Genomic DNA, 25681 nt, shown 5'->3' with positions numbered 1-25681 from the left:
GTTTATGTTATGAAGGAAAGAAATATTTTTACTTTAAAGCATATGCATTAGTATGTTTTTTTAACAGTTTTATTGATAAAATTTACATATCATATACAGTTTAGCTATTTGAAAGTAAGCAATTCAGTGGTTTTTAGTATATTCAGAGAGTTGTACAACCATCAGTCACCACAGTCAATTTTAGAACAGTTTCTTCATCCCACAAAGAAGCCCCATACTCATGAGCAGTCACTCATTTGCCTTCAAACACCACTCTCCCCTCCAGCTGTTAAACAGCCACTAATCTACTTTCTGTCTCTATGGATTTATCTATTCTGGACATTTCGTCTGAATGGAATCATACAGTATGTGGCCTTTTGTGACTGGCTTTCATTTGCATAATTTTTAAGGTTCATTTATATTGGAGCATCTATCAGTACTTCATTCCTTTTTATGGATGAGTATTATGCTGTTGTATGAATAGACCACATTTTGTTTACCCATTCATCAGGTGATGTCTCTTTGGATTACCATCACTTTTTTACTATTATGATATTGCTGCTATTAGCGTACAGTTTTTGTGTGGACATGTGTTTTCATTTTTCCTAGGAGTGGAATTTCTGGGTAATATAAAGTCCCACTTGTTTATTTTAAAAGCAAAAATAAACAAGTGGGACCACATCAAACTATATACAAATCTGTTCTTTTGCATGTGGGTATCACTTGTCGTAGCAAGAAGACATTGAGGTGAATTGTCTATCTCTTTAGGATTTCTAGTCCTGTTACTGTTTGGGGCCTGAATAATCAAATCTATTCTTAACGTCTCTTACAAATAACTTTTTGGTTCATAAGTGAATGCTAGAAAGCAAAGAACTAATTTAAAAAAAAGTTTGAGAGTGAGCTTTATAATTCTTTTCAGATAAAATAATGTTACTAGTTTACATCTGTTGAGTATTTCTTATGTGTTAGACGCTGTTCTAAATACTTATGTTAAAAAAAAAATTTATTGTAACATTCCTTTAAAGCAGGTTCTGTTATTATCCCCTATGTGTATATCAGGAAACTGAGGCAAAGACAAGTTAAACAATTTTCCTAGAGTCACGTGGCTGATAAAAGATAGGACTGGCTGTGTAGTTGAGCTTCTAGCAATGCTTTGGGCAGTAGCTAATGCATAGTATGTACTGCATTGTTCAATGAATGAATCGTGAGATCCACTCTCCTGACAGACATGGCCTTGAACTGTGATGGTTCACAAAAATCTCGTCTTTCACTGATGCAGAAACAGGAGGACTCTGTGTGTGTGTGTGTGTGTGTGTGTGTGTGTGTGTGTGTGTTTCGTGTTTCCTTGCAAGCCAAAAGTAAAGGCAACAAAAACACAAATAAACAAGTGGGACTATATCAAACGAAAAAGCTTCTACACAGCAAAGAAAACCGTCAACAGAATGCAAAGGCAGCCTACCAAATGGAAAAAATCTTTGCAAGTCTGATAAGGAGTTAATACCCAAAGTATATAAAGAACTCACAGAACTCAATAGCGCCCTCCCACTCCCCAAAAAATCTGATTAAAAATGGGTAGAGGATCTGAGTAGACGTGTTTCCAAAGAAGATACACAGATGGCCAACAGATCCATGAAAAGGTGTTCAACATCACTACTTATCAGGGAAATGCAAGTCAAAACCTCAGTGAATTATAACCTCACACTTGTTAGAATGGCTGTTACTAAAAAGACAAAAAAAATAACAAATGCTGGCCAGGATGTGGTGAAAAGGGAACCCTTGTTCACCGCCAGTGGGAATGTAAATTGGTGCAGCTGCTATGGAAAACAGTATGGAGGTTCCTCAAAAAATTAAAAATAAAACTACCATATGATCCAGCAATTCCACTTTTGGGTATTTATCCAAAGGAAATACACACACACACACACACACACACACAGAGGAATATTATTCAGCCATAGAAAAGGAAGAAATTCTGCCATTTGTGGCAACATGGATGGACCGTAAGGTTATTATGCTAAGTGAAATAAGGCAGACAGAGAAGGACAAATACCATATGATCTCACTTAAAAAAAAATAGTCACACATACAGATTGGTGGTTACCAAGGGGACGGAGGGGTACAGCAAAATTGGTGAAGGTGGTCCAAAGGTACACATTTCTAGTTATAAAATAAGTCATGGGGATGTAATATACATACAGCATGGTGACTGTAGTTAACAATACTGTACTGCATATTTGGAAGTTGCTAAAAGAGTAGATCTTAAAAGTTCTTGCCATAAGAAAAAAAATTGTAGCTGTGTGTGGTGATGGCTGTTAACTAGACCTACTGTAATCATTTTATAATACATTGGATCAGTATGTTGTACACCTGAAGCTAATGCAGTGTTATATGTCAACTATATCTCAATTTTAAAAAGCAGTTCAATGTGGAGGAAAAAATGAGAATCTCAGTTTTTCCTTAGGTTTTGTATACTGCAGTTAAGAAATAATAGCAGAATGCCCAAAAGCATGAATTGTGCCTTATTTTCCCCCTTTGTAAGATGGCAGTAATATAATAGTATCTCTATCAAAGAGGGCTTTTGTAACAACAGAATGAGTTTGTAGATAGTTTAGAATAGTATCCAACCCATAGTGAATACTATAGATTTGTTTACCATTATATGAATAACAACAAAAGTCTCATTTTTTGTGATAAATACTAGAAAGACTCTTGTGATAAACACTAGAAAAATCTTGTGCAGAACGCAGTTGGTCTTTAGCCACTACTAAAGATTTTTGTGAACAAATGCTGGCTTACACATTAAGTGCCTCTGTTGTGACTTAAATTGTTACTGGGTCCAAATAAACAGCCTGTCACCTTTTGCCGTAGCTACATTGGTGATGCAGTGAAGCTTGAGATGGCCCTGAGATGATGCTGCTTGCCAGGATGCCAAGGGTCTCAGTAGTGAGATTTGACATTGGTTTGCTCATCCTGAGGCAGAGGATACAGTTTGTCTTTCTCCAGTCTTGAGGCCCCTTCTGCTATGTAGCTGCTTCTCACCGCCCACGGCTGCTGCTTGTATTCTCATTTCCACCTTGGCTACTGCTACTTGCTGTCCTTTTCCTTTCTCTTTTTCTCGTCATTTCCTTCAGCTGTCCCTGTTTCCTTCTGTGGAGCATGGCATCGTAAATCACTGTCAGGCTGTAGTAGCCTTGATGTCTTCTGGTCTGCAAACTTAAAAACCCCATCACTACTTCACTAATGTCTTTAACTGCTGCTCTCCTGGCTGGTACTTGTGTGTTACGGTTTCCTCCTTTCCTTATGGTTAGAAGGTCTAACTGACCAACATGTCTAGCCAGGTCTCCCTCTGAGTCCACCTGTTTCAGACTTTCCAGCGGCCACGTCTTGAGGCCAGGCCCAGGTCATTACTCCATAGTGGTCTCTGCATTCTCACTTGCCTCCCTCCATTTCATTTTCCACTCGTCTTTGTGCTCATCTTTGTAAACTATAAATTCTCTTAAAATTCTTCAGTGACTTCTCATTATCCTGAGAATTAAAAGCTAGAGTCATTAGCGTAGCTTTCAAGTTCCTTTATCATCTCATTCCTCTTGGGTGAGTTTGTCATTTCTTGACTCTTGCAAATGTGCCCACCATTGAATCCAGCCACTAGTGCTCTTCTGTTTCACGATGGGGCCATCTTCTTCCTTTCCCTTGACTTTTTAAACATTTTGTTTCTTTTGCTTAGACCATCCCCTTTTCCAAGCTCCCTCCTCCCCCAAAAATCTTTCACACTTGAGACTAGATGACACTTCCATTGAGAAGCCTTCTCTCCCTGTGAGTTGCTTTTTCCTATAGAAACCCATAGCATTTACCCATTTTGTTAAGTGTCTGATCTCACACAGATGCTAAGCTTTGGGAAGATAGTAACTATTTCTTATTTTTCATACCCAGAAGGCACAATTTCTGACATATAGTAGGCACTTAGTAACTATTTAACTTTTGAGGTTACTACACTTGAGTGCTTAGATGATTGTGATTGTGTTGCGTGGATAGACATTCTGTTATTGTTGCCTTATAATAAAGATACTACTCTTAAAGTATGAAAAAGCCTTATTCGGTATAGTTCATGCTTACAAATAATATTTGCTTATGCTCATGGAAAAAATTGATTACTAGAGTTACTTACAATATTTAAGTATAATTATTTCCTTTATTTAGTTACAGCCAAGTTCTACTTCTGAATCTATGGATCAACTGCTAAACAAAAATAGAGAGGGAGAAAAATCAAGAGATTTGATCAAAGACAAAATTGAACCAAATGCTAAGGATTCTTTCATTGAAAATAGCAGCAGCAATTGCACCAGTGGCAGCAGCAAGCCGAACAGCCCCAGCCTTTCCCCCTCAATCCTCAGTAACACGGAGCACAAGAGGGGACCTGAGGTCACGTCCCAAGGGGTTCAGACTTCTAGTCCAGGATGTAAACAAGACAAAGATGATAAAGAGGAGAAGAAAGACGCAGCTGAGTGAGTAAACCTGGCATTTAGCGCGTCCTGTTACTTACTTCACTTTTTCTTAAGGTGTCCAGGGCTTTGCAACTCAAGAATCTATCTGGACTTTCAGACGCTTAATAAGTAGCTCTCAACCTGCAAGTAACTGGTCTAAACAAATGACATCTTAAGTAAATTAGGTCATTGTGCCTTGTACTCTTCTTCTGTGCTCATTTTTGCACCCCATGGCAAAAAAAAAAAAAAAAAAAAAAAAAAAAAGCTGGACATAAATTAAGAAAAGCTTCTTCTGTAAATGTACAGGGAATTGAAAAATCACTGGCTTTTGGGAGCTATATCCCCTGGATGCTAGTCAGTACCAACCTCCTGGCTGTGCTGCTAAGTAAGACCTGCCCCTGCCAGCAAGAGAGAGAGGTGTCAGGGTTCCTCCTTGGAATTCACCATGTTTTCCGTTTTAATTGTTAGATTTGTTAAGATAGACTTAATTCTGCACATCCAACATATTATCATTTAAATGGACTTTTATGGTCTCGCTTCAAAACCTAAACTAAGCACTATTGATTTATTTGTTCTGGGTTCCATACAGCCCAGGTATAGCCGAACTTTTGGAATGCAGTTTGTTCATAAGTTGGAGAGTACTTATTCTTGATTTGAGGCAAAACTTTTTTTGTTAGCCATACTTCTTCCCAAGGTATGTCATGTAGGAAACACTTTGTCACATTAAAAAATAGTACATGCTAAAGAATTGGTATTTAAGGATTGCTTTAAGGATATTTTATAAGGGGCTGCTATCTTTTCAGTTCAAGTATTTGTTGATTGCCTTTGAGAGAAGCATTGTATATTACACTTTTTAAAAATATTTGTCCTGTTTTGGCCACTCTTTATTAGATTGAGGAGTGGGAAATACGTATGTTATGTGTTTTAATGAAGAGGATTAATGATCTAGAAAGAATTGTTTAAATGTAATATATCTATAGCAATTAAAAAAAACCTGTCATGTATAGGAGGCTTTAGAAAAACATAAGTTCCATGCAGATTTCACTGGCCTTTATGTTTTTGTTCTGGTTTAGGCAAGTGAGGAAATCAACATTGAATCCCAATGCAAAGGAGTTCAACCCTCGTTCTTTTTCTCAGGTAAATTTATTTCCAATTTAAAGTAATCTAACCTCTACAAAAACAAATTTTTTAATATTAGTAGTATTCCTTTTCTCATGCCTGACATCTAAATTCAGTTATAGTATTGGAAAACAGCTAGTTTAAGTTCCTTTTCTTATGGTTATTAATGAATATTTTTTGAGCCATAGGAAAGATCCTTGTTTTGTCATCAATTAGATATAATCTGGGGCAAATCTTTCAGTCTTTCTGACTCAGAACTTGAAGATGATTGACTAGATAGGCTCTCAGGTTTATAGATACACTGTTAACTGTTATTCTACTGAATTTGTAAGAAGATGGATTTATTTAAAAATCTTTTAGGGTAACCGGTTAGCTCAGTTGGTTAGAGCATGGTGCTAATAACACCAAGGTTGCCCGTTCCGTCCCTGCATGGGCCGCTGTGAGCTGTGCCCTCCTTTAAAAATTAAATAAATAAATAGATAAATAAATATAAAAAAAAATTTTTAAACACTTTTCTCCAGTTCCTTAAAAGTCACCACTACTATTTTTATTATTGATTAATTGACAAAATTTTACTTTAACTTCCTACCAAAGTGTTTTTCTTTTATTTGGAAAATGTGAAAGTTTTTCTGTCAGCTTTTTTTTTTTTTTCAGTAAAAGGGACTAAATAAAAATGAGTACAACTTAGAAAGGTGGGGAAAATTAGTCTTCACATTGCAATAATAGTTACCTTTTCACCTTAGATAGTTGATTCTCGTTTTTGCAGCCAAAGCCTTCTACCACCCCAACGTCGCCTCGTCCTCAAGCACAACCGAGCCCATCTATGGTGGGTCATCAGCAGCCAACTCCAGTTTATACGCAACCTGTTTGTTTTGCACCAAATATGATGTATCCGGTCCCAGTGAGCCCAGGCGTGCAAGTAAGTCATAGAATTTTCTGTTCATTTACCCTCCCTAGTTACCTGTACTTGACACCAAGCACTCAAGTAGGTGTGCACTGACTTGAGGGATTGAGGACGTAACGGAAGTATAACATTTGACAAAGGGAAGGCATGCAGGGATGGGGTGGGGTGGGGTGGGGTGTGTTAGTATAAGGATCTAAATCTGAGAATGTTTTCTGGTGAGAAGGATTGTTTAGATTTACTGTGGGGTTTCTCTTTTCAGCTGTGAGTGTGATTTAATTTTTTTAATGACTCAGAATCAGGAAACTTCTCTAACAATATGCAACTAAGACAAAGTGGTAAAATAATTCATGTTATCTTGAAAGCCTTATCATCATTTTTTCTTTTTTATCCCTCAAGCCTTTATACCCTATACCTATGACGCCCATGCCGGTGAATCAAGCCAAGACTTATAGAGCAGGTAAAGGTGAGAATAATCCTGCCTGTGTTTGCTTGTAGTCTGCATGCTGCATGAATTAAGTAAGTCAATTTATAATGAAGTATTTGTGGTTCAGCTTTGACTTTTGTTGAGGCTGTCCATTGACTTTTGGTAACCAACATTATTAAGGTATTCAGATGCATTTTTAATGAACAAAAACAGAAGGAGAAATATAGTTGTGATTGTTTAGGATCTTCAAAAAGGATAATTGAATTTTGAAGTTTTCAGTGTTAAATTTGAAAAGAGGGTTTGCTAAATTAATTTACCAAGGTTCCTGACCTTCTTATTTTGTACTAACATAAAATTCCACCTCCTCTCAAAACCAGAATTTCTTTTAAAGCAGAGGGCAGCTCACGTCAGAAACCATCAAAATTCTACTATAGGGATGTTTCCTCATCTTTAAAATGAGTGTTCTATAATCTAGCATCCTATGCTTCTGTGATTAAAGAGACTTCATAAAAAAAACAAACAGCAAATTTATCTTAAAAGTAAGTCTTTTAATGTTGAAAAATGCTAAAGAGATCCCTTTTTTGCCATCCAGGTAATTGAGAACAATTACTTGCTATTATTTTATTGACACAATAGAAGGTTGAATGATTTGTATAAAAATTACACTTCTCAATTCCTCTCCTGACATAAAAATTTCACTTCTTACATTAGTAAGTTTTCTTCAGTGTTGTAATTTTGTGAATGTTAATAATTAAAGCTTTTAATGGTTTTTGTTTGTTTTTACACATATGATATCCTTTATCTTTGCCATAGAACACTGGATCCTATTGAAAGAACTCTGTCTTAGATAATTTAAAGTTACCTAGTTATAGGATTAATCTTATGCTGAAGGCCTGAAAAATTCAGAGAAGAAAAAATATTTTAGTGTTATTTTGAATGAGGTTAATATTAAAATGTTCATATATTGCTATCTGGTGTTGCTATTTTAGTGATCATTTAAAATAGTGCAATGGGAATGTCTTAATGTTAAAATAGGAAAGATAATTGCAGTGAAAGCAAGCACTGCAGTATAGCTCTGATGTGAGAGGTGCACTTTAACTTCAGAAGACACTGACATTTTAATAGGAGAAATGATATACTCTGAGGGTACCTTAGTCAGTTTTATAGCAGTATTTCTAATAAGATAGAACAGGCGCACTGCAAAGAACATCAGCTGTAAACATGTGCTATGCTAAGGAGATGGGAAGTGATTAGATACTGGCTTTGTCCATCATTCAGATTCGATGCTTATCTAGATTTTGTCATATTTATTACTTCAGCTGTGCTTTGTTTCTTTGCCTAAGTATTTAAAACAAATCCCAGGCATCATGCCATTTCATTCCTACATACCTAGTGTCTATCTTTTAAAAGTATGGGAATTTTTCTTAATCAGGTTGATTTAGGGCTCAGGTGGTGATAGCCTGATTCTCCCCTTCCCAATTGTAAAGTTTTCTGTTAATCTTTCATCTAATTCATTGATGATCGATGCTTCACATCATTTTTTAAATTAGGGGTGTGGTTCTCAAATTTTAGTGTGCATCACAATCTCTTCCAGAGTTTGTTAAAAACACAGATTATTTGGCCCCACCCCCCAGAGTTTCCAGTTCAGTGGATTTCGGGCATAACCTGAGAATTTACATTTCTAGTGCAATTTATAAAACCAGTTCCCAGGGGATGCTGCTGATCCACGGCCATACTTTGAAAACATCTGCAGTTAGGAGTTTGAAAACACTGATTTTTTTCCTCCATTCGCTAGAATCATTCGGTAAGGGATTATTCTTTTCAACTAGGGCCTTTTGGTATTCCTGAAGTAGTTTGTACAGAAAACTTAGGGTAAATACTTACATTTAAGTGCTTAAAATTGGCGTAAGTGCCAGTTTTCAGTGAGGAGTTGGTTCCTTTATTACTTTCAATAGTGTCCCGTGAAATTGTTTTTTGGGTTGTTTTTTTTAAGGATTGATGGGGCTCCTTTCCCCCCCTCTTTTTTATTCTCATTTTTTAAAATTTTAAATGCATGGATTTTCATATACTTTTATATATTCATTGTGTTTCATTCAATTAATTATTCTTTTTGCTGCTCCCATTGTCTTATCTTTGATAAGTGGCAATCTCTTCATATTGGCTGCTGTGTCCTTCTGGTACTACTCGTTTCTGATAGCTTCCATATTTTCTGCTAACAAGGTGTCTCAGGCTAATCTTTTTAAAACCACACATCTGAATCAGTATTCCTTCAAGGCACCCTGATTCTTTTTGCTGGGAAATAGTATTTAGAAACCATTTTCTGGTCATTGGATGTGCTTATTGCTATAGAGTTATTGTTTCTGGGCATTTTAGTGGACAAACCTAGGAAATACCACTTTTTCTTTTCAAAAATTTAGAATTCCTTATGGATATATCCAATTCAAGTTAACATTGCAAGATTTTTACCATGACTTTTTGCTTGCATCTCTTACTCTCTTACACTGAAAACCTTATAAAAATAGTAACTATATTGTCTATTTTTAAACAAATTACTGAAAAGTTTAGCTTCCAAAAACAACAAACAAGTATCATTTCACACAGTTTCTGAGGGGCAGTAATCCACCCGGCTTAGTCAGGTGGTTCTGCCTCAGAGTCTCTTATGAAGTCTCAGCCAAGACGTTGGCTAGAGCTGCACTTATCTGAAGGGTTAACTGGGGCTGGAGGATCTACTTCCAGATTTCAGAGCTATTGGCAAGATGGTGCTGGTCGTAACAAGGCAGCTGGCTTCTCCCAGAATGAGTATTCAGAGACAAACTGAGCTAAATAGAAGCTGCAGTGTGTTTTACAACATGACCTTGGAAGTGACATACCATAGCTTCTCCCGTATGCTGTAGATCACACAGAGCAAACCTGGTACGGTATGGGAGGGGACTACACAGGGGTGCGAATACGGGAGGCAGGATCATTGAGGGCCATCGTAGAGACCGTCTTATTTACATTTTCCTGTAATGTGTATAAAATAGTTTCAAAATATTTGTTGTCCAATCGTTAGACTACAGAACAAAATTTAAGATTTCTTTGGAGTATTACTTTTCCTTAGTATCTGTTTCACTAAGAATTCTTTAAGTGCCAGTTTTCAGAGTGATGAGTTAGTATCAATGTTACTTCCAAAATACTGTTTTCTAGTCACTAAGTTATGTCACCTCTTTGATATGTAGGTATGTTAATCTGATTAAGTTGTTTTTTACTTGTAGAGATAGCTTTTTATTATTTTTATATGCAAAATGTTTATATACTTTCAAAGTAGAATTTATATAAAAAGATTATTCAGAGAAGTTTTGCTTCCATCCCAGTCTTTCATTTGTACTTTCTCTCAGCACTTACATCCCAGAAGGTGGATCATCCCTTCCATCGTCAGCAATGATCATTTAGAATAATTTTCTATTTCCCTCAACAGTGTTTATTTTTGCAAGTATAGATCTGTTTTTTGCAAATATACATTCTGCTTTTTAAAAACAGCTTTATTTAGATACAATTCACACACCATAAAATTCATCCATTTAGAGTATACAGTTCAGGATGCTGTTTTGAGTATATTCTCAGAGTTGAGCCATCCTCACCACAGTCAACTTTAGAACATTTTCATTACTCGAAAAAGAAACCCTGGACCCTTTAGCAGTTACTGCCCCCTCTCCCCAAGCACGTACACTCATTGCCTGGGCACACTGATGTACTTTCTTTATAGATAGGCTATTCTGGATATTGCATATGAGTGAAATCATACTACATGTAGTCTTTTGTGACTGACTTCTTTGACTTAGTGTAATGTTTTCAAGGTTTCATTCTTCCTGAAGTATGTATCAGCAGTGCATCTTTTTTAATGGATGATTATGTCAGATACTTTTTTAGCATCTATTATGGTCATATGGTTTTCCTGATTTGCTGGTTATTTTGAAGAATTACATTGCTTGATTTTTGAATATTTAACCAGTATTGCATTCCTGGCACTGGCACCTCACTTACACATTTAGTCATGGTGTATTATATTTTTTTATGTATTCCTGGATTTGACTTGATATTTAATTAAGGGTTTTTTTTTGTTTTTGTTTATGAGAGATATTGGTCTGTAGTTTTCTCTGCTTTGTAATGTCTTTGTATGGTTTTGGTATCAATATTTAACTTGCCGTATTTAGTGGCATAAAGTTGTTCATAATATTCCTTTAGCATTCTGATGTCTGTAGCATCTATCGTGATACTCTCCGACTTCCATTTCTGGTATTGCTAATTTTTGTCTTTCCCCCCTTTTTTCTTGACCAGTTTTGCTAAAGACTTAACTAATTACTGATTTTTTTTCAAAGGCCAGCTTCTAGTTCATTGATTGTTTTTTTCTTTCTATATTTCCTATTTTCTGCTTTATTGACTTTTGCTCTATCATTTCCTTTCTTTCACTTCCTTTGGATTTAATTTGCTATTCTTTTTCTAGTTTTTTAAGGTGGTTCCTCAGATTGTTGATTTTAAAACTTTTCTAGTAGAAGCATGTAAAGCTATAATTTTCTGATAATTGCTTTCTTTAGCTGCATTGCCAACACTCGATGTGTTGTATTTTCATTTTTATTCAATTTAGAATATTTTCTGTCTTATAATTTCTTCTTTGACTAGTGGTTTATTTAGCAGTGTGTTTTTAATTTCCAAATATTTGGGTATTTTCACATATATTTTGTTTTTTATGTTTAATTTCACTATGATCAGAGAACAAACTGATATGAAATGCCATGTTTCTCATATGTTAAGCATCCATGTGCAGTTAAATCTATTTCTGGATTTTCAGTTCCATTCAATTAGTCTATCTATCTGATAAGACTACTTTCTCATCCAACCACTCCCAACATTGATTTTTTTTTTTCAGGTTTTCTTGACTTTTCTTTCTTGTTTATTCATATAAACTTGATATTCAGTTTGACCACTTAAAAAAAAAATCAGTTGGCTTTTAAAAACCTTTTTATTATTGAAAATACAAAGATGTAAAAATAAGCAGTTAGAATAATACAATAGTATAAAAGTTCTCATCATTCAGCTTTAACAATTATAAACTCGTGGCCAATTTTATCTACACCTCCTGCCCCTCTCAGGTTATTTTTAGGCATATCCCAGATATGTCATTTCATCTGTTTAGAATTACAAAACTATTTCATTTTGTAATTCTAAAAGATAAGGGGTCTTTAAAAAAAAACAACACTGCAATACCGTTATCACACCTAAATGGGTTAACAGTGCAGTAGTTCCCTACTACAGTAGCCCCCCCCCATCCACAGTTTTGCTCTCCACAATTTCAGTCAACTATGGTCCGAAAATGTTAAATAAAATTCCAAAAATAAACAAAAATGTGAGCCCACTGGCCCATGTGGGAATCGAACCCGCAGCCTTCTGAGTTAGGAGCATGGAGCTCTAACCACCTGAGCCATCAGGCCAGCCTCTACATATAACTTTTGATTCCCCCCGAACTTAACTCTAGTAGACTACGGTTGACCAAAAAAGCCTTACTGATAAAATAGTCAACTAACACATATTTTGTATGTTACATGTATTGTATGTAATACTGTATTCTTACAGTAAAGTAAGCTATAGCAAAGAAAATGTTAAGAAAATCAAAAGAAAATACATTTACAATAAAAATACATTTTTATGAAATGTATTTTTATTTCATGTGAAAATACATTTACAATTAAAATACATTACAATATTTAACTATATTGTTATAATTGTTCTAGCATGTTTTCCTGAAAATAAGACCTTAGCCAGACAATCAGCTCTAATGTGCCTTTTGGAGCAAAAATTAATGTAAGACCGCGTCTTATGATATACGTATTATATAAGACCCGGTCTTACATTGTAGTAAAATAAGACCGGGTCTTATATTAATTTTTGCTCCAAAAGACGCATTAGAACTCATTGTCCGGCTAAGGTCTTATTTTCAGGGAAACACAGTATTTTGTTGTTAATCTCTTACTGTGCCTAGCTTATTTATAAATTAAACCTTATTATACATATATATGTATAGGAAAGAACATGTATATATAGATAGGGTTCAGTACTGACAATGGTTTCAGGCATCCGCTGGGGTCTTGGAATGTATTCCCTCTGGATAAATGGGGCTACTGTTTTTCAGTGTGTATCTTTAAAAGTTGTAGACTCTTTAAAATAATAAACAGTACCATTGTTCACACCTAAAAAAATAAATTATTCCTTGCTTGTCAAGTATCCAGAGTACAAATTTCCTTTATTGTCTTACAAATTTTTTTAATAGTTGGCTTGTTTGAGTTATAATCTGAAGTCTACACTTTTCATTTGATTGATACAGCTTTCTTAATAAGTTTCTCTTAATTTATAGTTTTCCCTTAATTTTTTTCTCTTCACATCTTATTTAAATAGAACTGGTTTGTCCTATATTCTTTCGCACCATCTGAATATCATGGGTGGATGGTATCCCTGTTGTGTTGTTTAAAGTGGTCCTCTGTCCCCTGTAATCCTTGTAAACTGATAATAGAGAAAGAGAGGCTTGATGAGATTAGGTTGTTGTTGTTTTTTAATTAAAATTTATTGGGGTGACAATGGTTAGTAAAATTGCATAGGTTTCAGTTGTACAGTTCTGTAATACATCATCTGTATTTCACATTGTGTGTTTATCACCCAGAGTCAGTTCTCCTTCCATCACCATGTATTTGGCCCCCTTGACCCTCTTCTACCACCCCCTACCCCTCTTACCCTCTGGTAGGTTGTATTTTTTTAAACTTAATTTGGAATGTTTCATAGATAATGGGTATATTTTCATTAGGAGTCACATAATGTCATCTCTTTTTATGATAATACGAGTAACTTGGCCAAACACTTCCTACCATCATCTCGGTTTTATCAGCTGTTGACAATCATTGTCCAGCGCTACCTCCATTATTTCATTAAGAGTTATAACATGGTAATAGTCTCTTTCTGTCATCCTTTCTTCAATGAGTAGCTGGGAAATGTCTATAAAGAAAAACTATATCTTGTCAAACTAATGAGTTACCATGATGTATAGTTTGTGCAAGAAATGCAATTAAAATGTCCGTCATTTCAAAGCAGCTCTCAAAATAATGAATTGATTTCTTATCTTCTACAGGGTGATCAGTGAGGGTTTGTTGTTGTTGTTCTATGAATATGAACTAATGGATTTTAACATTCAGTTTGACAGTTGGCATTTTTATTAGAATCACATTAAATTTTTATAAATTAGGGGAGAATTGCTATCTTTATAGTGAGTCTCCCTATCCAAGAACAAATTACGCTTTTCCTCTTGTTTAAATATGCTTCTGTATTGTTAGTAGTGTTTTTAAGTTTCTCTTAAAGGTTTTTTTGTATTTCTTCAGCTTATGCCTTAGGTGTATTCTTTTTTTATTGTTAATGTAAACCAGGGTCATCTTTTCCACTGCATCTTCTAAGGAGTTACTTATGAAGTAAGCTTATGAAATATTGTATAGAAAGGCTATTGCTGTCATGTTAATTTTATATCCTGCTGCTTTATTTACTCTGTCAAATAACTGGCAAAGTCAAGGACTTGCTTCTGAAATGCAGCCATGGATCGTATAAAGCATATCTTTCCTGCATGATAGCAGGGCCTTTGCACAAAACCACTTCTGTCTTCTTGGTACATAGTGCAGTGTTATTTATTTATTTATTTTGCAACGTGTGAGAAAAAGTGAGTTGTGTTTGAAAATATGCCAAAGTCAGGGACTTGGTAAAGTGGAATTTCTCAGCCTTGGCACTAGTGACATTTTGGGACAGATGTTCTTTGTGTGTGGTGTGTGTTGGGGGGGAAGAGGGAGGGCTGTCCTGTGCATTGTAGGATATTTATTAGCATCCCTGGCCTCTACCCATAAGATGCTAGTAGCAACCTCTCCTTCCCCCAGTTGTGACAATAAAAAATGTCCCCAGACATTGCCAAATGTCCTTTGAAAGGCAAAATTACTCCCAGTTGAAAACCATTGACTAAAGTATAGTTCATTTAAATTGTAGTTTTAGTTAAGATTAAGGTAGATTTCAGTTTAGGGAAAAAACACCACCATAGAACCAAGTATATTTCTATACATGCATATGCATATATGCAAATGAATAGAGGATAATCTAGAAGGCTCCATACAATCATTGCTGTTGAGAAAGAAAATAGAATGCAGATGGTTAGAAGGGAAATTTTGTTTTGTATTGTTGAGCTCTTTCTCTCTTAAGATAGTATTCAAGCATTTTTTTTTATTAATTGGGTAAGGGGAACAGGACTTTATTGGGGAACAGTGTGTACTTCCAGGACTTCTTTCCAAGTCAAGTTGTTGTCCTTTCAGTCTTAGTTGTGGAAGGTGCCGTTCAACTTCAAGTTGTCCTTTCAGTCTTAGTTGTGTCGGGCGCAGCTCAGCTCCAGGTCCAGTTGCCGTTGCTAGTTGCAGGGGGCGCAGCCCACCATCCCTTGTGGGACTCAAGGAGTTGAACCGGCAACCTTGTGGTTGAGAGCCCACTGGCCCATGTGGGAATCGAACCAGCAGCCTTTGGAGTTAGGAGCACGGAGCTCCAACTGCCTGAGCCACCGGGCCGGCCCGTCAATCATTTTTTTTTTTTTTTTTTTTTTTTTGTAACTAAAATTTTTAATTTTAAAAATGACAGTAAACTTAAGTAGTTTTTTGAATTTTTTTTTTTTAATTTGTGAGGATCATAATCAAGTATCAAAAGAAATAGTGATGGTGAGTAGGTGAAACCCAGTGAGTTTAATTAGACAAACTTTTATTTGATAAAAATGATACTTGATTTTGGGGTGGCTTTTCTTTACCAAAAGGAAATGTTTTTTCAATATGGGGAATCTTGAATAAATTCAGAAAAATATTACTTACTGGTTTCTCCTGTTTTCAAGTTTGCTTTTCTAAATCGATAAAACAGTATATAACTGGCTCTCCTAAATTTCAGCAACAGTTGCTACATTTTTTTAGCAAAAAATTTCAAATATTTAAAATAAAAACCAAATTCTCTCTCTAAATGAGCAGTTACTTGTATAAACAATTCTGATGATTCATAAACATACTAAGTTACACTTTCTCTGTGCCTCATCATACCTTGTTGTAAGCAGTGGTTCGTGATTCCTTCCTTCAGTGGTTTGGTTAACATTGTGCTATAAACCCATCACAGAAAACAGTGCTGTAGGAGACGTGAGGAAGAGCTTGCAGCTAGCTCTTTTACAGGGAACTGGGAAAGACATTGTGGAGATGACAGCTGAGCAAAAATCTTAACTAGAGCTTTAACGGGGAGGACCATAGGCAGAAATCTGTGTAGAATAATAAAAGACAAAGTAATTTTTTAAAAGAGCTGTTATTTGGAACCTTGATAGTGTGTGATACTGTTTGAGAAAGAGCAAGAAGTTGTGGAAGAATTCAGCGGTGGGAAAATAGAAAGATGGAGTTAAGATTAGTGTTTGGCTTTTAATAACTCCAGTGCCCTTCTCTAGCACGTGCATTATTGGGTGTATAAAACACGGATTATCTGAAAAGTAGTATGAAGGAAACGTTCCATAATGCTGTAAGCGTCTATTACCGGGACTTGAGCGTGAAGGATCGTCATAAAGAATCTCAGGAAGTTGCTCTCAAGCTGACACCTGGACAATGAGTCAGAATTATCAAAACTGGGAGTGGGGACTTGGTGTTTGAGGAACGTGTGGTAGGAAACATCCCAGAGTGGCTGAAGTGCAGCTGGAGGTGGTACAGCATGGCGCTGGAGGGGCCAGCAGGAGGGTCAGCTCACTTCCGCCCTAGTGGACCATGTTTTTGTATTTTGTGCCCCGGAGATGCTGTTTGCTAATACTTTGCCATTTTTTTCTGCAGTACCAAATATGCCCCAACAGCGGCAAGACCAGCATCATCAGAGTACCATGATGCACCCAGCCTCAGCAGCAGGCCCCCCAATTGTGGCCACCCCACCAGCCTATTCCACACAATACGTTGCCTATAGTCCTCAGCAGTTTCCAAATCAGCCTCTTGTTCAGCACGTGCCACATTATCAGTCTCAGGTAAGGCTGATAGGACCTAACTCTTAATTTTTGTTCCATTTAAATAACTTTTCGTTTTAACTTCTGATATAGTAAAGGGGTTTTCCTTTATATCTTGTGCTTTGTGGTAAGCTGTGGTAAATAACTAAGGATTTGGGGGGGCCTTTTAAGTTTACAGAGGGTGCCAAAAAAAATATATGCACATTTTAAGAAAGGAAAAAACTGTATTGTAATATATCAATATATACCGATAACAAAAGATGAATACGAGTCATGTGTATACATTTTTTTGGCACCCCTGGTTATATTAGAAGGTCGTTAAATATTTCAAAGGAAATAGCCAAGAAAAGTTTAGAGTTTTCAGAGTTGGTTTTGGAAATCTGGAAACCATGGAGTTAAGACATCTAACTAAAATCTGCTTGCGTCTGTTTGATATTTTAATGTTTTTCCTTTATTTTTTGTTTGAACACAGCACCCTCACGTCTACAGTCCTGTAATGCAGGGTAACGCTAGAATGATGGCACCGCCAGCACATGCCCAGCCTGCTTTAGTGTCTTCTTCAGCAGCTCAGTACGGGGCTCATGAGCAGACGCATGCAATGTATGGTAGGAAGCACTTCGTTTGTCTTTTTCAGTGTGTGTGACTATTCTGAATTGGTTTTAAAGCTCTGAAAAGATATTTTGTGTAAGAAGAATTTGGCCTTTTATGACATTGAGGGTCAAGAATCTAAAGAAAAGACAAACCCATTTCTATCTCTGATCTGTTTTAAGTCTTGGCAAAACATGTCTACTCCCATATCTGAAATTCCTCTGTCTTCAAATGTCTCTCCTTTAACTAAAATGTGATCAGGTGTGTAGCAGAAAGCATTTTTTGTGGAGAAAGGTATCCTTCTCCTCTCCCTTATCAGTATTACCATTTGGTATGTCCTGTGTCCTGCGTAAGGCATGCAAGGAAGTTTGGCCATAATGAGAGCATTCTCCAGCAAGAAAGCCTTCTGCTTCACCTCTTGCTCTGGGAGGTCACTGGCATTATAGATTTTTATCGCTGTTTGTTACAATGCTATTGTGTTTCTGCATCATGCTATATTTTAAGTGGTCAAAATTGTGTAATGTTAGATCTGCTTTAGATACTCGTATAACCAATGTAAACAATGGTAAAATGAAAATGAGAAGTAGTCTATACAAAATTAAATATATATAAGAATAATTAATAATAAGCAAAAATTACCATGTCAGTTTTGTAGCTGGAGAACTTTGTACAGGTCAATTTAGCAGCTGTCTAAAGTTCTAAAATAATATCGTTTTCAATGTTGATAATTTAAAACAAGATTTCCACTTATACCTTGTGTAATATAAAATTAATGGGTTGTCCATATTATGTTTTTAAAATGCACCATTGGTACCAGTTTCATTAAGATGTAAGTTCTGTTTTAAAGTTTTCTAAGAACTCCTATACCATCATTTAGGTTTTCCCATTGGTGTTTCAGTTCTTTTTCAGGAGGAAGAGATATTTAAGTTTATTCATACAATTGAAAAATGTACCATTATGAATGAAATTACAATCACGTGTACCTACATGGACTTTTCATCTTTTAGACCTCTTTAAACTTTGTGAATGACTAAGACTGTAAAAATTTTTATTTTTTTAACTTTAAATAACAGTTTATAAGATTTTGTAGGTTAATAGGAATGAGACTCAGGCAACAACAATCATCCTTCTTGTCACCCGTACGTAACCTACCGCTTATGCTGTCTTCCTGGAGGCATGCTCCTGTCACACATGGTCACTAATTTTACACAATTAAGGATTATTTTCATAAAGTATTTCAGCCTTAATTTTTTATATCACCACTTAAAACTTTGTATTGTGGATTATGCCCTTTAAATAAAAATTATATAACTGCTACATTTTGGAAAACATTTATTTCAAGAAGCCCATCCATAATTGAATTGAAAAATACACTGACAGACTGATGTAGCTTATGATTTTGGTTATGATCTCCTGTCATTGGCTTGTTTTTAGTTGTCTTAACCAGGACTAAGTATTATGAAAAGGCACCATTGATTCCCCACACTGGCTTTCAGGCAGTTTGTATACATTTCAACAATTTTCCAGTTTGCTAAAAGCTTAGGTGAAAAGTTCATTATGATTGTTTATATATTTCTGGCGAATACATCATGATTTAACAAGTGGAAAAAACATTTCTTTCCTCCCATTTTCTGGCATACTCCTCTTGGAATAAGATCTGAAACTTTTGAGCTAAAATTTCCATTGCTTTTAGACAATAGCCATTTGTGTACCCATGCTTTTGAGACATTGTAGTAATACTGTGATGTTGAGTAGAATGTTTCTTCACAATGCCAACATCTGGCTCTGTCTTTTGGATGGATGTTCATTGGTTTGAAACAGCCTGTGCAATAAATACTGTTATTTGAGGCATTAGTGGTTTTTATAACTACCGTCCCAGGACATTTCCATTTGAAAAGCAGTTGGTCTTGGACCCTGAAGTCCATTCAAGTATGAGTAAATAGGAAATATTGCAAAAAAAACACTAGACCTAATGTCCAGTGAAATCTGGAATGAACTAGTCATCAGAGCCGACCAATTCTTTAATGCCAGGAGAAAGGTGCTCAACCTGATCTGAACTACTCTTGTAATTTACACGGGTTATATTTAATTGATGTCTGTTGGTGAGGACAGGCTAGGGGCAAGGCTGTGGTCTCAGTGTAATATAAGTACAACAGAACTGTTGCATAGAAATGCTACTCATATACTCATCTCCCTTGAATAATTTATATATTCGCAAAGGAACCAAATAGTTTGAGTATGAGTTATGTTTATTTTTAAAACTTTTTATGCAAACAAAAGAACATGCACCCAGATGCTAGTGACAATTATGTCACAATATTGTCTTTCATTAATTGGTATGGTCATAGCAAAGGCTTTGAGAATAGAAAGGACCACTAATGACTGCCAAATGAGAGACTGATTATTGTTTTTAAATTTTTGGTATATTTACTATAAATATGCTAACAGATTACTGAACAGTAAAATTTTAAGAGTTATATATACTTCTAAGTAATTGTTGACTTTGTTCTCTTTCTCGCTATTTTACAAAGGACTTTAATCACAAATTTCATCTCTTTGATCTTAATCTAACTTTCATCATTGCCTCTGCCCCCACTCTCCTAAGAAGTTACATTTTGTTTCCTTAACATTTATTCTTCTAATTCATCTACTTTGTTTTATGGCAGGGCTGTTTTCCCTTTCAGAAATAGTAATAATGAAACTATATCTACAACCTAAAGTCATCAGGAACAGTTAGATCCAGAATTCGTTTTTGGTTTGTTTTTGGTAATTTAATGCAGATAAATTAGAAAATACAGAAAGCAAAAAGATTTAAAATGCAGCTGTTGTCCCTCCACCTGAGACCATCTGTTAAGATTTTGGTGCTGTTGACATTTTGGTGCATAACCTTCCAAGTGTATTTGAACACACACACACACACACACACACACACACACACACACACCTTTATGTAGACCATTTTAATAAGAAATGGTATCATACCCATGTTTAATATTACTGTTATTATGTTTCTGAAGTTTTGGATCAACTACCAGATGCCTAGTAAAACATCTTACAGAATAATGACATTTCTACTAATAATGATTTACAGTATTGTTTGAGTCTTTTGATTTAAACTGGGTAAATACTGTTTTGTTTGGGTACATTATTTATATGAAGGTTGTTCAATGGAATGCCATATTGGTCTTTTTATTAGATAATAATGTTATTCCTTTCATTTAAGCAAGTCAGCATGCAGAACTTGACACTCCAGTACAGAAGAAAAGTGCCTTTTGGTTCAGCCCTATCTTGTTTAATTTTGTAGCAATGTTTAAAGTGCTTGTCATCTCTTAGAAGAATGCATGAATACAAAAAAATTACTAAATATATCAACCTTTCCAGAAAATTAGGAAAATGCACACCTCAAAAAGCTAATTTACCTTTCTATTTCCCAAATTCAGCATGTCCCAAATTACCATACAACAAGGAGACAAGCCCTTCTTTCTACTTTGCCAGTGAGTTGGGTTTTTTATACTAATTTTAATTGAACAGTAAAACACTTTTTAAAGAATACGTGTTAAGGGAGTAGACTTGTTGAGCAATATTTTCCTTGTGCCAGATAAAATCATTAAAAATATGTATATATTAATAATTAAATAATTATTCCATTTTTTTTAAAAAAGGAAATATAGCCCAGCTTAAGAAAGCTGGAGGTGAAAAATTGAGTTCTTTCAGAAATCAATTTTTGCATACCAAGCAAACATGTGACTATTTTGGAAATGCCTAATATTTTCCTTGTTCAGAGAAACTTTTTCTGAGTAGCTTTTTTTTTTTAACCAAGTTACAAGTTTAGTATAAAAAATTTTAAATGTTAGTTTTTTTATTATCCTGGTAAGAAATTTATTCTTACAAGGATTTTAAATTGAATAGGGTTGAAAACCTAGGGAAGAAACATTTCTGTCTTTGTGTGACTGAAGGTTTAAAATATTCAGGATGTCTTGAGCTTAAGCAGGAAAAGCATGAGCTACCAGACATTATCTTTGGCAACACTGGCCCCCTCTCACCACCAGTGAAAAGGTAAATGATTGCTCCTAAATGGAGAAAGTCTGGGCAGAGCTTTCTTTTGGATGTGAACTTGTAAGGTATGTTTTCTCTATTTGTAGGGCAATTTTTAAATAAGGCTAGTCATGGAATTTTGGTATTTCAGTAGGAAAGGTACTAACTTGCAGAAATCCTTTAGAATTTCATGCCAGTAATGTGTCACTTCATGTGAAATACTATATTCTAGGGGATATTAAGGATTAAAATTTAATTTTAGAGACTAAATTTTGAATTACTTTAAAATGACTCAATGCTTACTAAATGCCAGATTTTAGAAAGCATTTAGAAAACATTTCGACTTAAATTTTCATTAATTGTGCCATGACTTGGTATCCAAAAATAAGTGTGTACATACTATTTAGTTGGTGCTAGGAAATGTTAACAAATTTAAGCCTTTAATAGATGCTCTTTAAAAAGGAGTCTTGCTGTGTATGTATATGTATATGTATATATCTACATATATACATATATATACAATTAAAGGGAAACTATGTATGTGATATAGTATGTAAAAGACAGTGTCAGTAATTTTACCATGTACTCAGTTTGAGGTCTCAAATGCAGTTATCCTCACCATCTTACTGTCTCTGTTAGTAGTGTTGGGGTTCTTTCCTTGGTAAGTAACTAAGAGGTCCTTAATCATCACACCTGAGCATTAACTGCCACAGCACAGCTTCCTTTAAAAAGAAGTGTCAGCACTTTTTAAAAGAAACTAACAGTGGGGCTGCTGTTTGTAATTTAATTTGCTGCTTTGAGCCCTCCTCTCCCCTTTCTAAGCCATTTTGTCATGGTTTGGTCTGGTTGCCTTTTACTCCCCTTTTGAAGAATTTTCAATTTTCCTTTACTTCCTTTTTTTCTGAATGTAACATCAAATTTAAAAGTTGGAAGATTTTGTTTTGTTTCATTTTTTAAGTTTTGCAGTGCTGGTGATCTCTTATGACTTGTGCATCCAAGGTCAAAATGAGAAAACCTAGTTACAAATTAAACACACAACTTTATGGACTCAATTGGCTTAAGATCATGGCTTAGGAAACTTTTTGGAATGTGATTAGTGTTAGGAGGATTTGAAAAATCACATGTTCAGAGTTTTAAACATTTATATCAAGGAACACAGTGAGTAGCTGGCCCAAGAAAGTGATACTTCTTTGATTTGCTTGACCTAATTCAGGTTTCATGAAGGCATCTTAAGTTTTATAAATAGAAGTTTAACTGACAAATAGCTAAATCAGAGTTTTGAAGAAAATCCACTTTATTTTTAACCTGTCTGAAATCTTTAGCTAAATTAATGAGTGTGTATACTAAAAGCAGTTAAATGATACACTTAGTAAAGCTCAGAACTTAACACCCTTTACTCTCTACTCTTTTTCCCTGATTTTGTTATATTTTTACCTCATTTACTCTATATTGGTTCCTTTCTCTTGTCTCTCTCATCTCTTCAAACTTTTTCCCCCCTTCAGCCTTTTAATTTTCTTTCTGTTCTACCTTTTTTTGGTCTCATTTTTCTGGTCTTTCAACGAACCAGATCATACTTTTGTTGTTATTAGTATTGAATTGAAGCATCAGTTTCACATTTTTCCCAATAAGCCACTCAAGTTTTCGTATTTGAGGAGGAAAAAGGATTCTTGGATAAGGTACTTACTTGCTGTATATGTTTTGAGCGAGAAGATGAACAAAGGAAAATGTTTCTAAATAAACCTCCTTAAATTGTACTTGCAGCTTATGATGTATATATTACATCTGCTTGATTTTTCTTATAATACACTGTAGTTTACTGGTGTTTAGGGAAAGGATGGGTTTTTTAAACAAAAGCCTATGTGGGTGTACTCAGCTTGGATTACTTGTATGTAGTATTTGTGCTGTGAGTGCAAATGAGGTATAGATTAGAATTCCCTATAGGCTTTAAAAATTGGTAAACTATCACAGAGATGCCCTTTAAAAATGCATAGTAAAAAATGTTTCATCTTTAATTTTCTACAAATAATTTCAAGATTTTAAAGTTTTTCTAATTGATTAATAACAATGATGAGACTTCATAGACATAATTATTCTCTTTGTGATGACCATGTTTTTATGTGTGAAAATTAATACAGCACACAGGTGGGTTTTTTATTAATTTTTGCTTAGAAGGTAACTAAAAGTAAAATTTAAAACTTTTCAGTACAAAAATTTTTTGAACAAAGTTAAAAAAAATAGAAACTCTGAGATTCTTTACTCTGTCTTTATGAAACCTCATAAATAGAACTTGGGATTGGGAATTGCTTTTTCCCAGATTTGGAATTGCTCCAGATGGAATATTTAAGAATCTTGGAAGTAGAGAGGATTTTAATGCTGAGCGTTTGAAAATAAGGGAGCATGACTGACTCTCTAGAAATCACCATGCAGTAGAACTTTCTGTGATGGTGGAAATGCGCTACAAATTGTGCTGTCTCGTTAGTACTGAGTCAGTGCCTGCACAGTTTTAGGGGATCTGAAAGTTAACTTGATGAGCATGATGATAAAGAATGGCCTTCTAATAAGTCAGTGGATTAGAAGAAAGACGCTGACTACTTTCATAGACTGATGGAACTGTTGAGCTCAAGAAAAGCAGTTATCACATTATTTTTCCCAACTCCCGGAAAACAGTCACTGACTCTTCTTTAAAATACCCAAATATAATATTGTATCCTAACTATACTTAAATTTAAAAAAACAATTTTTTGGAAAGAGGACAAAAAACACCCAGAGAATATATTGCCACTGTTTCCCCTGTTAATATGTTCCAGTGTATGTTAACTCACGTAGTGAGGAAATTTCCCAACATACAAACTAAAGTGTTTTCTTGAATCTCATCTGGTTATTAACACCTGCTGTGGCGTTGGCAGTGGATGCACAGGTGATCCTAGCACTGGCTCTTTGCCTCGCCCTTCCCTCTTTTAAAGATACATATGCAGCTAGCATATTGGCGGCTGGGCCTGACAGTGTCAAGCGTTTCAGAATTGTTTCGTGTGCCTAACCCTCTGCATAACGCATACACGGGACTTACCCAGAGTCATTTGTGCTGGTAACTCTTGGCAGCCTTGCCTGTCAGACTACCGGAGTGAGGGTGCCTGATCCCAAAGCAGTGCTTGCTTCTCCCTGTCAGTCCCCTTCCTATATGTGTGGACTTACTAACACACGTAGGAACACGAGGAACTGTTCTGGCATTGTTTCTGTGTATAGCCTTAGCTTCTCAGGGTGTTAGGATTGATCTGAGAGCCGGCCGGGAGTCACGTGTCGCTAGAGATGTCCGCTCATTGCTGCACCACGGTCAGACCTGGGTCCGTGTGCGAGCTACCATCACTGGAAGCAACGAACCCATCGTACTGTGCTTCTGATTCTCAAGTTGCTCTTTTGGGAAGATGTGAATACATGCATTTATACCTACTCGCCCTGTTTTGTACCAAGATACGGTCTGTGCTGAGATTCACAAAGAATTGGCTTTGGGTTCTTATGTTTAATGAACACATATTTACTTAAACTGGCTCATCATGTTTCCTTTAAAAGTTACTCTAGTACAATTCTTTCTGAAATGCTTTGAAGGGAGTTAATTTTTCTACATAGTTTAGGTAATTCCATCTACTGGATTTTATAAAGCTAAGGTGAGAAATCCTTGAGCAGGAAGGGCCGGGGCAACGATGAACTGAGTGACAGAGTGACTTCTGTGATCAGCTGAGAAAGACTGTGGTCATTGACCCTGAAGATACAGCCCTGACCTTGCCACGTACCTTATGCAGCCCCTTCCCCAGCCATAGAATGTGTGCCCATGGGGCACTGTACGAGTTCCAGGGCAGTAGCATGGTGAGGGTAGCCAGGTGATGGCCTTGAGCTAACGCGTGTGTGTGAGAAAGGGGTGGGGGACCTTGAGAGACAGTGTTTGAATGGTTTCTGCCTATCCTTTTAAGTTTCCTTTTCAGGAGAACGTAGTGATTTTTAAGAGTAAATTTAATTAGGTTTTAATATAAGGTATACAACTGTAATATGAATAAAATGCTAGTCTGATTGTTAAGCAATAATGTCACACTTAACTTTTTCAAGAA

The 25681-nt window shown here is 35.6% G+C and overlaps 1 protein-coding gene across 21 annotated transcripts in view; it reads left to right on the top strand.

Moving 5' to 3' along the window:
• Positions 1-25681, top strand: part of ATXN2 (ataxin 2) — a 111587-nt gene that overhangs the window by 80944 nt on the left and 4962 nt on the right. For 7 of the 21 annotated variants that reach the window (XM_033097372.1, XM_033097375.1, XM_033097385.1 and 4 more), the window contains 6 exons: positions 4177-4481; positions 5534-5597; positions 6346-6498; positions 6880-6946; positions 16795-16979; positions 17431-17563. In XM_033097372.1, the coding sequence (XP_032953263.1) occupies positions 4177-4481; positions 5534-5597; positions 6346-6498; positions 6880-6946; positions 16795-16979; positions 17431-17563 (907 nt within the window). Of the gene's footprint in view, positions 1-4176; positions 4482-5533; positions 5598-6345; positions 6499-6879; positions 6947-16794; positions 16980-17430; positions 17564-18363; positions 18376-20986; positions 21041-25681 lie in introns of all 21 variants that reach the window. The other 14 variants (XM_033097370.1, XM_033097368.1, XM_033097363.1 and 11 more) reach the window with 4 other exon arrangements.

Source organism: Rhinolophus ferrumequinum, chromosome 25 (genome assembly GCF_004115265.2).
Source record: "Rhinolophus ferrumequinum isolate MPI-CBG mRhiFer1 chromosome 25, mRhiFer1_v1.p, whole genome shotgun sequence".
Lineage (NCBI taxonomy): Eukaryota > Metazoa > Chordata > Mammalia > Chiroptera > Rhinolophidae > Rhinolophus > Rhinolophus ferrumequinum.
The sequence above is the reverse complement of the archived record's forward strand: the minus strand, read 5'-3'. Positions and strand labels throughout refer to the sequence as shown.